Source organism: Dermacentor albipictus, chromosome 1 (genome assembly GCF_038994185.2).
Source record: "Dermacentor albipictus isolate Rhodes 1998 colony chromosome 1, USDA_Dalb.pri_finalv2, whole genome shotgun sequence".
Lineage (NCBI taxonomy): Eukaryota > Metazoa > Arthropoda > Arachnida > Ixodida > Ixodidae > Dermacentor > Dermacentor albipictus.
Genome location: NC_091821.1, coordinates 461550098 through 461563303, shown reverse-complemented (window position 1 = coordinate 461563303; position 13206 = coordinate 461550098). Strand labels below are relative to the sequence as shown.

At 45.6% G+C, this 13206-nt stretch overlaps 1 protein-coding gene across 1 annotated transcript; it reads right to left on the bottom strand.

Annotated features, from left to right (window-relative positions):
* Positions 1–2105: 2105 nt before the first annotated feature.
* LOC135902821 (uncharacterized) lies at positions 2106–11278 on the bottom strand. The gene is made up of 3 exons (XM_065433088.1): positions 11272–11278; positions 9985–10262; positions 2106–2723 (listed from the first exon to the last, which is right to left on the bottom strand). Exons 1-3 carry the CDS (start codon positions 11276–11278, stop codon positions 2475–2477), a joined length of 534 nt encoding a protein of 177 aa, XP_065289160.1. The 3' UTR covers positions 2106–2474.
* Between the last annotated feature and the right edge of the window lie 1928 nt (positions 11279–13206).

Here is a 13206-nt window from a genome sequence, read left to right as displayed (position 1 = left end):
TTTATATCTTACGTGAATTTGTTACATTGCGTACAAGGGTTCAGCGAAAGCTGTATTTCCATACTACTGAATATTTTTTTAGATTCGTGTGTAACAAATCAGTTTTTTGCGCTTTAGACGTACTATCAGATGTAATTCACAGAATTGTGAGATCGTTTTTCTTTGCTCAGTTATAGAGTGGTAAACTTGAAAGCTTTCTGAAAACTTTTACAAAGATTTTTAATAAATAATATATAATAAACATTTAATACAATATTGACGACCTCAATAAAAAAATTCGAAACGAACAGTCACTAGATTTTAAGTTTTTCTTTTAAATGCAACAAATCCCGTCAAATTTGGCGCTTGCCCAGAAAAACTAATTCTCCTTTTACACGTATTTAGATACGAGCGCCCGAGCTAAAGCTTCCTGTTAAGCACGGAATATGTGCCTTGATTATATTTGAAAGCTTGCTGAAAGCTGCCAGATCTTCTCTGGAAACAAATAAGCGAAAAAATCGAATAATAAAGACCGGAATGGCATTGCGATATATTATTGGGGTTACAATTTCCGTACCTGTAATGTGTTCAAGATGCCTTCTCTGCTGCTGTCTTGCGGTCAGATCTCACCGCAGTAACCTAAAACAATACATACAGAGTGTCCCAGTTATCATGCAGCAAACTTTTAAAAAAAAAGAACTACTGCCTTCTATACAAATGAAGCCAGCAAGTCTGATGCTGTTAGCAGCAAACTAACGGAGCCTCTAGTGTTTTCTGTGTTCTTCTTAGTTAAAACAGTTTGTAATATATGATTAAGAAATTTTTAATTAATTTATTCGTGGCAGATATGTAAACCTTACGTGATACAGCGACATCGAAAACATCAAGTTCAATCGCTTGCGCCACACTACATTTCGCGCGGCTCTTTTTTCCGTGCGTTAAAAGAAATCCACCGAAATATAAAAATACACCACGCGACTGCACGTCCGCGCGCAGCGTAACGAGCTCAGTGGGAAAGTAAACATCTCGCCTCTGGGGCACCACCCAGCACATCGCCTCGCGTTTGGGCTTGTTTGCAACCTTGCGGTGCACAGTGATAACAATAAATTAAAAAAAAAAATAAAGCAAAGAAATAAGAAAGAAAGAAACAAAATATTCACGAGAGTTATCAACTTATCCTGTTTAGTTTTATTAGTGCAGACTCTCTGACGTACGAACGTTTTACCCGTTTTATGCGATCACTGTGCGTAAGATTAGTCTTTCATTCGTCATGGGCGCACGCCGCATGCTTGAGAACCAATGCCAACGCGACGCGTTTTGCTGGGTGATGCGCTTGAGCCAAGATGTTTACCACTGACCTCTTTAATGTGCACTATCATCGCTGCGAGCTCGCGCGTAGTCACGAGGTATATTTTTACATTTTGCTGGGCCTTTTCTTTAATAGAAAGGATAGCCGTGTGAAATGTGGCCTGTCGCGAACAATTCAAATTGAGGTCTTACAAGTTGCTCTAACACCTGACGTTGACACGTCTGCCGTAATTGTACTAAATAAAACGTTTGTTTTATTATTCATTACAAATGAACTATTTACAAAGAACCAAAACAAATGCGAGACGCTCGATCAGGCTGCTGACAATGACATTCAATTGGTTTGATGAGCATAGGACGCATTCCCCTAAGAAAAAAAAAAAAGCTTGGTGCTTGATAGCGCGCATCCTGTATGTGCCACGCATATACCAACACAGCAGGAAAAAGAATATATTTAACTTGGACGCTATATGAGCTTTCGGAAAATTTCTGTGCATGGAGAGATAAAGTTGTTTACTTAGGCGCTCACGGACTTAGGCGCCTTAGGCGCCCACGATTAATGTGTTGGATGAGAGCCAACGAAAGTGTCGATAGGGTAGCTCACTGCAATGTTATAATCGGCGTTCGTTCTACGACACGTTTAAATGCGTGCTAGAAATATCGAAACTGTGGCGGCAGCTGTTCTCCTGTTCACTTTCTTGGGTATTTATGTGTATTGCACCTGGCCCTGGCAATGCTAGCCAGTGCCGCTCTAGCTATCGCAGTAGACTATTTGGGATGGCTTGCACTCCCAAGGCAAGATTTATAACGCGGTTATGAAAAGCGAAACAAGTGAGTGCAGCTCCAACGGACTGCAGACTGTCTACTCGTGCCCCTTGATTCGCCAATTCCTTGTTGTTTGTACATATCAACTAAAAGAACAGTCAATTTCCCTGAAGCCTTCATTTCCGTCATTGTCTATTGGCTTCATATGACTGCAGCAAATTTCAAGAGAACCGACGGATACTCTGAGCGCTCGTTGAAAACAAAACAAAACACAAAATTGACGCCGTGAACCACTGTTAACACCGGCGACCACGCAATACTTTCACAAGGGGTCTCTGGGGCTTTCCAATGCATCGCCGTCTAGACTTCGTCAACTGGCCATCGGCTGTGCCTGCAGCCGGAGTTCCATTCTTGTCCTCGGGTTAAGATGCGCCCTCTAGGCTCCGGAACTTCTCGATCGCCTTTTCGAGGGCGCCGAGAGTGTCCAGGACGGCTTCGAGCGACGGGAGGTCCCGGCGGCGCCTCCGGCGACCAGCCACGGTCGTGCTGACCGCAGCGCCTGCCGTTCCGGCGGCGAACGTGGCGAACAGGGCTCCCAGCACCGGCAGGAAGATGATGCCGGCGCCAAAGATGATGATCAGGGGCACCCAGTAGATGATGTCCGAGAAGCCCTGCGAGGAAAGGGGTCCCGCCTGCTTGGTTCAGTACTCGGGTCCTGTTCCACATTTCCGTCGGTTTCGCAAAATTAGACGAGGCAGATGTACGTGCCTACACACGTACCGGATGTTGTAATTTGTAGTTGAGAAATCTTTTTCAGGAAAATGACCCACAGAATTTAGCACAATTCCATTCCATGAGCTGGAATGCTTGCAGAGGCGGACATATATTACTTGTACAATAAATAGAAACTCGCAACTGTCTAATCAATAAAGTTCAGAAAATAAACTTTAAAACTAACTACGTTTGGGCACGTATTGCAATGCACCAATTCGGGCCAATGAATCCTCTGGCTGCATCCACTACGGACGTATATTGAAGCTATGGCACCAGTTTCGACGTCAGTACTATCAGACCTTGCGGCAAAAGGAACTGTTGTTACGCTTACTTCTTAACTGAAGCGCCTCTTACACATTGCAGAAAAAAGAAATTTTGACTGGAATATTTACGCACTCAGCCACACAGTTTGGCAACGCAGAGTTAAACAAAAATAATTGTAAGAATTTTTCATGCCCGCTGCAACGTATAACGCATCCACGAAAAAAAATAACGGTTTGCCCTCGCTGCGATTTCATCAAAAATTGCCTAAATTCTTCGCTGAAGTCTAGGACCTAATGGCTTTAAATGAATCCCGTGTAAATCGTGTACTCAATTTCGCCTGTGTTGGTACGAGTTGAAATACCGCACTTCGGCTAGATGCCTCTAGCCGAAGTTCTCTGCTTATGTTGACATTCTTGATAATTAATGCGAGGAACATCAAAAAGAACTTCACATTACGCGTCTAAAGTAAATTATTAGGCAGCTTCCGTGTTGCCGTTTAATACCTTTTTTCTTAAATTCAAGACGCCCTAAAGGCCCATATGGTCATTACATAGGGGTATGAGAAGAAATCATTGGTAAATACAGCACGCGTTCAAAGTGATCATGCAAGTTACATTCTGGTTGCATGAGGATCGCCGCACCTATTTACCATTTGTGTATTCCCTTCCTGAAGTATAAACACTCTGCTGCCCATGTAAAATTTCCCATAAAAAATCCATCATGTCCAAAACAATGCGTTCATTTTTTTCTTCTTATTGCGTGTACCTGCGAGCCATGCTATCTGTGCACGCCGTGAATCATATACACCGCACTGAAATAGCAACATGTGGCTTAATCTGTGTCGGCCATTTTATTTTCTTTATTACTCTTCAACCTTGAGCAAAAGAACTACGTCGTCTGGTTGTAAGTTATTCCGATCAGCGCGATGAATACGATGAATGGTAAAGGCCTGCAGTGGATTTTAGGCCGTACCATTTCGTTCTTATTTGACGTCTACTTCTTATTCGCCAGAGAAAACTCGCTTACTCTGCACTTGTAATGCTCTTGGAGGGAAAGACCTAATATTTTATCACCATTATCATCAACATCATCAGCCTATTTTATGTCCACTGCAGGACGAAGGCCTCTCCCTGCGATCTCCAATTACCCCTGTCCTGCGCCAACCGATTTCAACTAGCGCCCGTGAATTTCCTAGTTTCATTACTTCACCTAGTCTTCTGCCGTCCTCAACTGCGTTTCCCTTCCCTCGGTATCCATTCTGTAAGCCTAATGGTCCAACGGTTATATAACTGGCGCATTACATGACCTGCCCAGATCCATTTTTTTTTCTCTTGATGTCAATTAGAATATCGTCTATACCCGTTTCCTCTCTGATCCAAACGGCTCTCTTTCTGTCTCTTAATGTTATGCCAGCAAGTTTCTTTGTCAGTCTCCAAGTCTCTGCCTCATATGTCAGCACTGGTAAAATGCACTGATTGTATACCCTTCATTTTCAATGATAATGGTAAGCTTCCAGTCAGGAGCTTACAATGTCTGTCGCATGCGATCCAATCCATTTTTATTCTTCTATGAATTTCCTTCTCACGATCAGGGTTCCCTCTGAATAATTGACCAAGGTAAAGATACTCATTCACAGACTCTAGAGGCTGACTGGCGATCCTGAGCTCTTGTTCCTTTGCCAGGCTATTCATCATTATGTTTGTCTTCTGCACATTAATCTTCAACCCCACTCTTACACTTTCACTGTTAAGGTCCTCAATCATTTGTTGTAACTCGTCTGCATGGTTGCTGAATCGGACAATGTCATAGGCAAACCGAAGGTTGCTGAGATATTCGCCGTCGATCCTTACCCCTAAGCCTTCCCAGTTTAATAGCCTAAATACTTCCGAGCACACAGTCAATACCATAGGAGAGATTGTGTCTGCCTGTCTGACCGCTTTCTTTGTAAGTATCTTCCTGCTTTTTTGGTGTAGAGTTAAGGTAGCTGTAGAACCTCTGCAGATATTTTCGAAGGTATTTACGTAAGCGTTCTGTACTCCTTGATTACGTAATGGCTCTGTGACTGCTGTTATCTCTACTGAATCAAATGCATTTTCGTAACCTATGAAAGCCAGAGGCTATAGAGAGGCTTATTGCACTCTGCGAATTTCTCGATAACCTGAATAATGACATGAATGTGATCCATTGTAGAGCATCCCTTCCTGAAGCCAGCCTGTACCCATGGTTGACTGAAATTCATTGTTGCGCTCATTATATTGGAGATAATTTTGGCAAATATTTTATCTAATACTGGGAGTAAGCTGATGTGCCTATGATTTCTCAATTCAATTTTAAAGTCTTTTGTTTTTCGGTTTAAATTAAAGTTGGGTACATTTAAACCCCAGAAGAAAATGCTGTCAGGCCTCAGAATTCCCAGAACAATTTATTAAAATAACTTTTTTACACCCAGCGACCTTTTGAACTTCGCTCTGGCTTCCTCATTCGTCTGCTACGCTGCTGGATCGGCCCTCACAACGAGTAGGAGCACACGATGCAACCGAGCGCGCCGGAGAGAATATTGTCACGGGGTAGTGACGGTGAAGAAAGCAAGAATACGGTGGAATACAAAACTAGCTTTTATTGGGCGAACCTGTGCCCACAAAAACAGGCTACACTTATAGCACAACGGTAGCGGCGAACACGGTCGGCGATCGTCGGAAAAACTGATCAGCGGGTCAAGCGCGTCGGCTTTTATAGATCAGTCGTCGAATGTTCCAGATTAACTGATGGGACCCGTGTGTCTTCCACAAAGTTCTACACCATTCGTGTCACGCAATGAAATCTGATAACACAAGGTTCGGCGACAACAGACACGCGGATAAGCGTCGATAACTTTCCAGAAACGTCGGATACATGCAGGCACGTCCCTCGCTCTGCGATTACAGTTGTTAAGCGGCGAAACGTGGTTGCCCGATAAACATAAGTACACGTGTCAATATCAAAACGTCAATATGTGTCGTTCCCACGTGAGCACTCGCTGTGGTCATGACGTCACAACCAAGGAGGTTCTTGGAAAAGTAAACCAAAACTGGCTGGAAAAAGATATTGTTATAAAGAGAAAAGAGGTTTAAATATATATTTACACTATATTTACAACGGTCTGCGGGCATACAAGAAATAATAGATGGGAAAGGTTGGAGGGCGCTTAAGCTTCGCCTTTAAGAGTGGTACGCGATACCATTCAAAGATCTGCTTCTCACGCTTCCCGGCAACTGTAGCTTATGTAGCCGCATTGTTTACCGGGAAACGCTGGCGGCGAACGCTATGCGCGAAAGCGAGCTTTCTGGTAGAAACGTGGCCCCTTGCGTGGACCGATCCTTGAGGTGCTGCACATTCTGGCCAAGAAATTGCATCATTTTCAGGTTTGTGTTACTGTTTCGCACTTTTATTATTAAATCTGAGAAGACTTAAAATAAAGAGCATGCGCTGTCGGTGTTTTGTTTCATGATACTTGTTTGTCGGCTTTCATTCTCAAAATTCCGAGGAATAACTTTGTCAAGAATGTAAGAGAAGATATGAGCAACTCAAGCGATAGAATAGTGTGGCGATATAACGCATATATATTATATGTCATTAGCAAGGCGTGGCATACACATACACTTAAGTACATGCGAAAATTTCCGCTCACAGACAACTCCACCGGACGACGACCCCGGATTTTCTGCGCCCTTAACGCTATCGCGTTAAAACAGACCGCGCGACATCAGCGAGCGTCGTCGTCTGCTGTACTGTCCTTGGCTTCGTCACTGGAAGTACTTGGTTAACAGTATATTAAAATATTTACGGCACTCCGAAGATTATGACTATTTTTCTAGAGTTTCAAGGTCTATGACCTTCATTTAGTGGCGAATATGAATAGTGGAATATATGATGTAGTACCCGTTAACATCGCCTATTTCATCTTGTAATGTCACTAAATGTGTACCTCAGGCTGTAATACTCGCTCTGGCAGTTCAATACACTGCATGTTTTACATGCATTCTAGCCGACTCGAACACTCCCTGGAATTTTTTAGAGTGCAGCTTTTAGGTGCCCGTTCCTGCGTTTAGCGTCGCCTCCCTTGCCGTGAGCCCTCGGCGTGACCGAGCACACCGAAGGATGAAAGAGCAAGCGCGGAGTGCTGCGGGGAATGAAAGATGGCGATAGCGAAGAGAGCACGAGGGTAAAAGCGGAGACTGAGAGTGCAGCGGAATCATGAGGCAGAAAGCAGGCGAGGAGGGTAGGCGAAAGCGTGAGAGGAAACGTTATGCGGATCCCAGGTATTGTGGGAATCGTTCTGTGCTGTTTGCTTTGATTGAGAATAATTAGCGGTAATGTTGACGGCGAATGTTTAATTTCTCTAATGGTTAGTCCAACACGAGAGTGGTGACCTGATCTTAAAGAGTACCTTGCGTGTACCACTGATGTTTGCGGATTATACAGAGCACGCTGAGGGCGGTGTTTGCTTGAGGTGTGGTGCGCCATACGTCATAACCTCTGAGAGGGTTGAGCATATTCTTTGTCTCACATGGCACATAGTATTGTGGCAGAAGTATTAAACTTTAATTGAAATATGGGGCTGCATGCTCCAAAAACTACAATCGGATTATGAGGTACGCAGCAATGACAGACTCCGGAACATTTTTGACTACTTGTTATTCTTCAACGTGTCCTTAAATCTAAGTCACGAGTGCTTTCTTTATTTCACACTCGTCAAAATGCGGCTACCGCAGCCGGGATCAAACCCGAGACATCTAGCAATGCTGTAGCCGCAAAGCTACCGCGGCGGGCACAGGAGTGTTGATTTCACGCGTGACCGCATCCGTATTGTGGCCTAGACCACACGGTGTGCTTTAGTGCCGCTTCGCTTCTGCACGCCCTGCGTAAGTTGTCCGCTTTACAAATTTGCATGGTGTTTATTCTTCAGAAATAGCAGAAACGTACCGCACCGTGCCTATTCCCTATTCGATCCCCCCCTCCATTATGAGAACTGCTAGAGAAGAGGGGAAAGGCATTCACTCGTTTCGTGACTGTGTCGGTTCTATCCACTCTCTCTCTCTCTTCTACCTCCTCTCTCTTGTACCTCCTCTCCCTCCTCCTCTCAACCATTCTATCTAGCTTTCCCCTATACTTGCATGCTAGCAGAAAGGTAAGCGCTGCAATTTTTGCAATGCTCTTGCGGGGCGTTACGGTTTATAACAGCTGTCAAGACGCTAATGTGGCGACATCTAGAGGGCTCCAGAGGACACTGGCACATTCGATGCGGTGGAAAGCTCCAAACGAGTTTCTCGAGTAGCCTTTCCTCTCTATCCCACTCCTGTGAAGTATACACATGCTCTTAACCACGCACCGACGCGGAGTACCAGACAGCAGCAGCAGCAGCAGCAGCAGTGGGAAAGCCGAATGAAGAGGCGAAGAAAGCTTCGCTTTAAATGTATAGTGCCGTGGAAGACGGACTGTGTGGCGACGACCGCTACTAGATGGCGCCAGAGTAGCGCGCTGTCTAAAGCGTAGTCATCTGTTCTCTGATGGCACGCGGCGTGCGCGTCCACCGGTGAGAAATTTGCAAATAAAGCGCTGCATGAACCGCGCCCACGCGTCACCCACGCGCTGTCTCTCGCGATCTCCCGATCAGCGAGGCAGTCGCGTCAACACTTCGCTCCATTTGCCATGTGCCACACGAGACAGACTGTTTGCGCAAGCCGACATATCGCGAAGTGAAAACACGTAGAGTGCGTGGCTCAAATTTTGGATTATGAAGCATCATAATCACCGGTAATTTTTTTTATACAAAGACTCCCCTCTAGTGCATTTCCGCTAACATGCTGGTCCACTTTATTAACACATCGTGACGATCATCTAACAGCTTTTTATCTGTTTTAAAAGCTGCTTTCACTTTACATGGGAGTTTTCTGTTTAGTTTGTGTTGTCACTTACCGAGCAAATGGCACCATGCGCACACATAGTAAGACGACTCTCAGAGAAGTTTCTGCGTCACTTTTTTAGTGATGGAGCGTTTCATACTTACCGGTCTTCGTAAATGTGTTAGCATTGGCGTGAGCACGCATAAGCTACTTATACGTTTCTTTTTATTTTTTCCACGGGGATTAAGTTCGCATAGGAGGATTGCTCTTCATACAATCAAGTTCAAAGGGACTCTCTACTGTTTTCTGTGGACCTTCTATTTTGTAGCGCAATAGATGGCCTACAATTCTAATGTATAAAGATGCAGTGGTTTGTTTGGAAAGTGAGCGGAAATTTTTAAGATAGAATTTTTCGACCCGTGTAGTCTCTTTTTAAAACTGTGTACGGACGCCGACAGCACTGATCACTGGACGCGATGCCAACATTTGGAGGTCATGTATCAGTGCACCAGTCCATTCACTGTGACTCCATTCATTTGCACCAGGCGGCACCAGTATCCAACACGCGCTGGCTGGAAATTAAAGATTTACCCTCACACACAAAAACGTAAGTAGAAGAGCATAAAATACAATTTCAATAAATATAATGTTGTATAAAAGCAAAATAACTGGCCCTACGCGGCGTTTTCGTTACGTAAGGGTACGCCGAATGGTTACACTGTTTCCTCGTCGAACGGCGCCACATGTCATTCTGCGCACCGGTTTAAGAGACAAACTAAAATATATACTTCATCAGTTATAGGATACAGGCACGCACGTTTCCGCAAACACGACAGATAATGTTCTCATTCCCAACAGAATTCAAAAACGTGTTCCGATCGGTAGATAGTCCCTTTGAGACGGTGTCACAAAGGTGTCTCCTCTACGTCTTCCCTTATTTCCAATCTTGCCTACAGTGGTTCCTACCCGCGTGCCTAAAACATCCTATAGTGTCGCAACAGCTAGCTCCCACCTTGTCGTAACCTTGGTAGACGTCGTAGAAGCCGTGGCTCTTGTAGCCTCGAGGCGAAGAGGGCGCTGCCGCCGTGTGGCCGCTCGCCGTGGAGTAGCCAGAGGATTCAGCCGGCCGCAAACTTCCAAGAGTCGCTTTCTCTGCCGTTCTCCGGCCGGACTGCTGCTGCAGCGGCCTCCGCGACGTTGACGCAAAGTCCGCGTCTGTGGGCGAGGCAGCGATGGAGACGCTGACCGCTACTAGCCAGAAAATAGCGCCTCGCAAAAGTCGCTCTGTCCCTGAAACGAATAAAAGAAAGCACGCGACAGCCTCGTGAATGCTATATCGAATAACGAGACAGTCCGAGCTGAGCGGTGCGAGCGTATGCGACGCTCAGTTTTCGCGTTCTGAAGTTCTGCAGGTGAATGCATTGATTACAATTTTTTTAATAAGTACATCTCCCCGAGACGCAAACGACGCGCCGTCATCTGTGCGAAAAAGAAAAAAAAAACGAGAAAGAAGCCAAGTGCACGCACCCTCACGCTCGACCCCTGTAGCGGAGTGGTGCCAGCATTTAACGTTCCACATACCGGCGCGTGAGCTGCATTCTATACATCCTTCTATGTAAGCCCCCTGCAGGATGCACGACTTCAGGCGCACGCGTGTTCAAGGACGTAGGCATGTGTATGAAGGCCGTGTATTGTGAGAGCTGTGCGCACGCATATTAAAGCCTATCCGCTGAGCGGCTCTGGTCTCAGCGCAGCAGATCGTAGCAGTTAGCAAAATACTGCAGCAAAATACTGTAGCAAAATACTGTTAGCAGTCAGAGATCACGATCACTCTGGCTATGCTACGGTTCTGGCACACAAACTAGTTATCGTCATCATTACCCCCGCAACCTCAATTATCGTACCCACCATCATTGTCATCCTCGTTCTATGTAAGCCTCCTGCAGCACGGAGACACCTTTCCAGCGACCTTTCAGGCCAGCATATTTCCTAATCTCTTCAGTCCACCTAACCTTCGGCCACTGTTTACTGTGATTCGCTTCCCGTGGCAGCAACATTGTTGAGGCTCCGCCAGTTCGGGTTGTGCCGCGGAGGAAAGATGCAGACAAGCACAAGATAGCAGTGACGCGAGCACCGTCTTTCGTATAAAGACATTTAAAAGCATGGCACAAATATATACAGGAAGAAAGAAAGAAGGACGCTGTGTTGTCGACCATTTTTATTACGTCTACTGTTTCTTTGCGTCGACACTTTTGCTTCAAGAAACATTCTGTGATGAACGATGACCAACTAGACCAACTCGCCATCGTGCTGAAGTCTAAAGCAAGCGTAAATATATACTGCAAGATGACACGGCCCAAGGACACAAAGTCAGAAGGCACACGAGACGAGGCGTAGTTGCTTGCAATCACGATAGTAAATTCGTGCTAATGGTCGGACCACCTCATTGCTCTGCATGCCCTCTCATTGCGGCATAGTAGGCAACGTACACGCTGATGGCGCTGCTGGTTCAATGCACCGCGACTCTTGTTGCACATGAGTCCTTTTCAACACGAGATTCCATCAAAATAAAGCGTCAACTGCTCAGCGTTTATTTGCACGGTGTTGCCACGGTGCTATCTGAGCGGACCCGTACTGGCACTTTGGAGCCATTAGCACTCTCGGGTCAATTAGCGGGTTGTCCGCACCATATTCGCCTGAACGTTCATAAGAACCGTAACATCAACTGCTTCCCGTGTAAAATTATTCAGATAAAATTGCTACTTTGTCCTGTGTGCAATTTACTGGAGAGTATAGCTCATTATCGCTGCGCTTGCGGTCACTTAACATTACAAATTACTACCCCAGTGTACGCGCTGAATGTACTTGAGCCATCACGCCTTGAGCTACGACGCGCTATTTTGACAATGTTCTAGTGTTGCCTGTGGTTCCGAGCCAAAGAAGGCGCTTTTTAAACTTTTTTCGCAAGACACTAATCTCAACAAGATGCTTAGTTCTTTATATTGTTCACTGTTTTGCATAGTGTGCTTTGTGCATTTATCTTCAGTTAAACTATACTAATATTATATAACGTATTAAATATCCTAATAAACAAATTTCTCTTATATTTCATAAAGAGCTTGTCGCTGACTCTCACCAATTATTGGTATTACGCACCACATGACCTGCCGAAATCCAATACATGTTATCGATCTCAGGCATACCATCACCTACCCTAGCATACACTCTAACCTTGCAAGCGTCTTATTGCCTTTGAAAGTTATTGTCATTTTTCGTCACATCGCCTTCCGTGTGGCTCTTAACCTTCGCCCATGTTTATTGTGATCCGGCTGATTTCGGCCCCGTAACTTGGTACTAATAGAAGGCATAGATTTTTTATTTTTCCTCCAACAGATATGCGGCTGTTGCATTAAAGGTCATCTCAGCATATCTGGGTACCGAAAATAGAAAATTACGGTCCGTAGATTACATGGTAGCGATCGTATTTGAAATCTATTCGGCGACATTCACAATGGCGACTGACAGCGGTCAGTAGAAGAATCGACATTCGGGCGCGTTGGTGCTGGTGGAACACCTTCAAGGGGCAGTGCAAGACGGCTAAAACAAAAGGGAGGAAACACACAGGACAGCGCTGTCCCTTCAAGATGACAGCGGTCACCCGACCTGCCGTGACAGGCGACCAACGAGCTACTCTTGGCGACCGCTATTGACACGGGCGGGCGTTACTTGCGAATCGTCACATTGAAATATCTCACGATTGCTGGCATTCGCAGTCGTTCACAGTCGTTCGCGTGTGCTCGCACCGCCATCGCCCCGTAAAATAAGCGCCAGCCTATAACGACGCCCTGCTGTGCTACCTCGAATTGGTGCAGCTGCTGTGCGACTCCGGTGACGGAGCTGAGAAATCGCTCCGTCAGCCACTTCACTTAACTGGTCGCTTCCCGCCAAAAGCGACAATTGGCGCGAAGATTGCTTTGCAACCAACTTGGTGACGCAGCCAACTGCCATTCGGCGATGTAAATACCGCTGCACGCTGATGTTGGATGTGAAAATAGCTGCAAATTTGTACAGGCGATTGCGTGCTCTTCTATTGGAAAGGGGCACAGCAGTCGCGGGTAAGATGCAGTTACGACAACACGCTTCGAGTCACGCGCATGCCGCATACAGTGCACAAACAACTAAAAAATGGCGGGAACAAGCGAGGAACGGTGAAACGCAGAGCGCGCAGAATCGC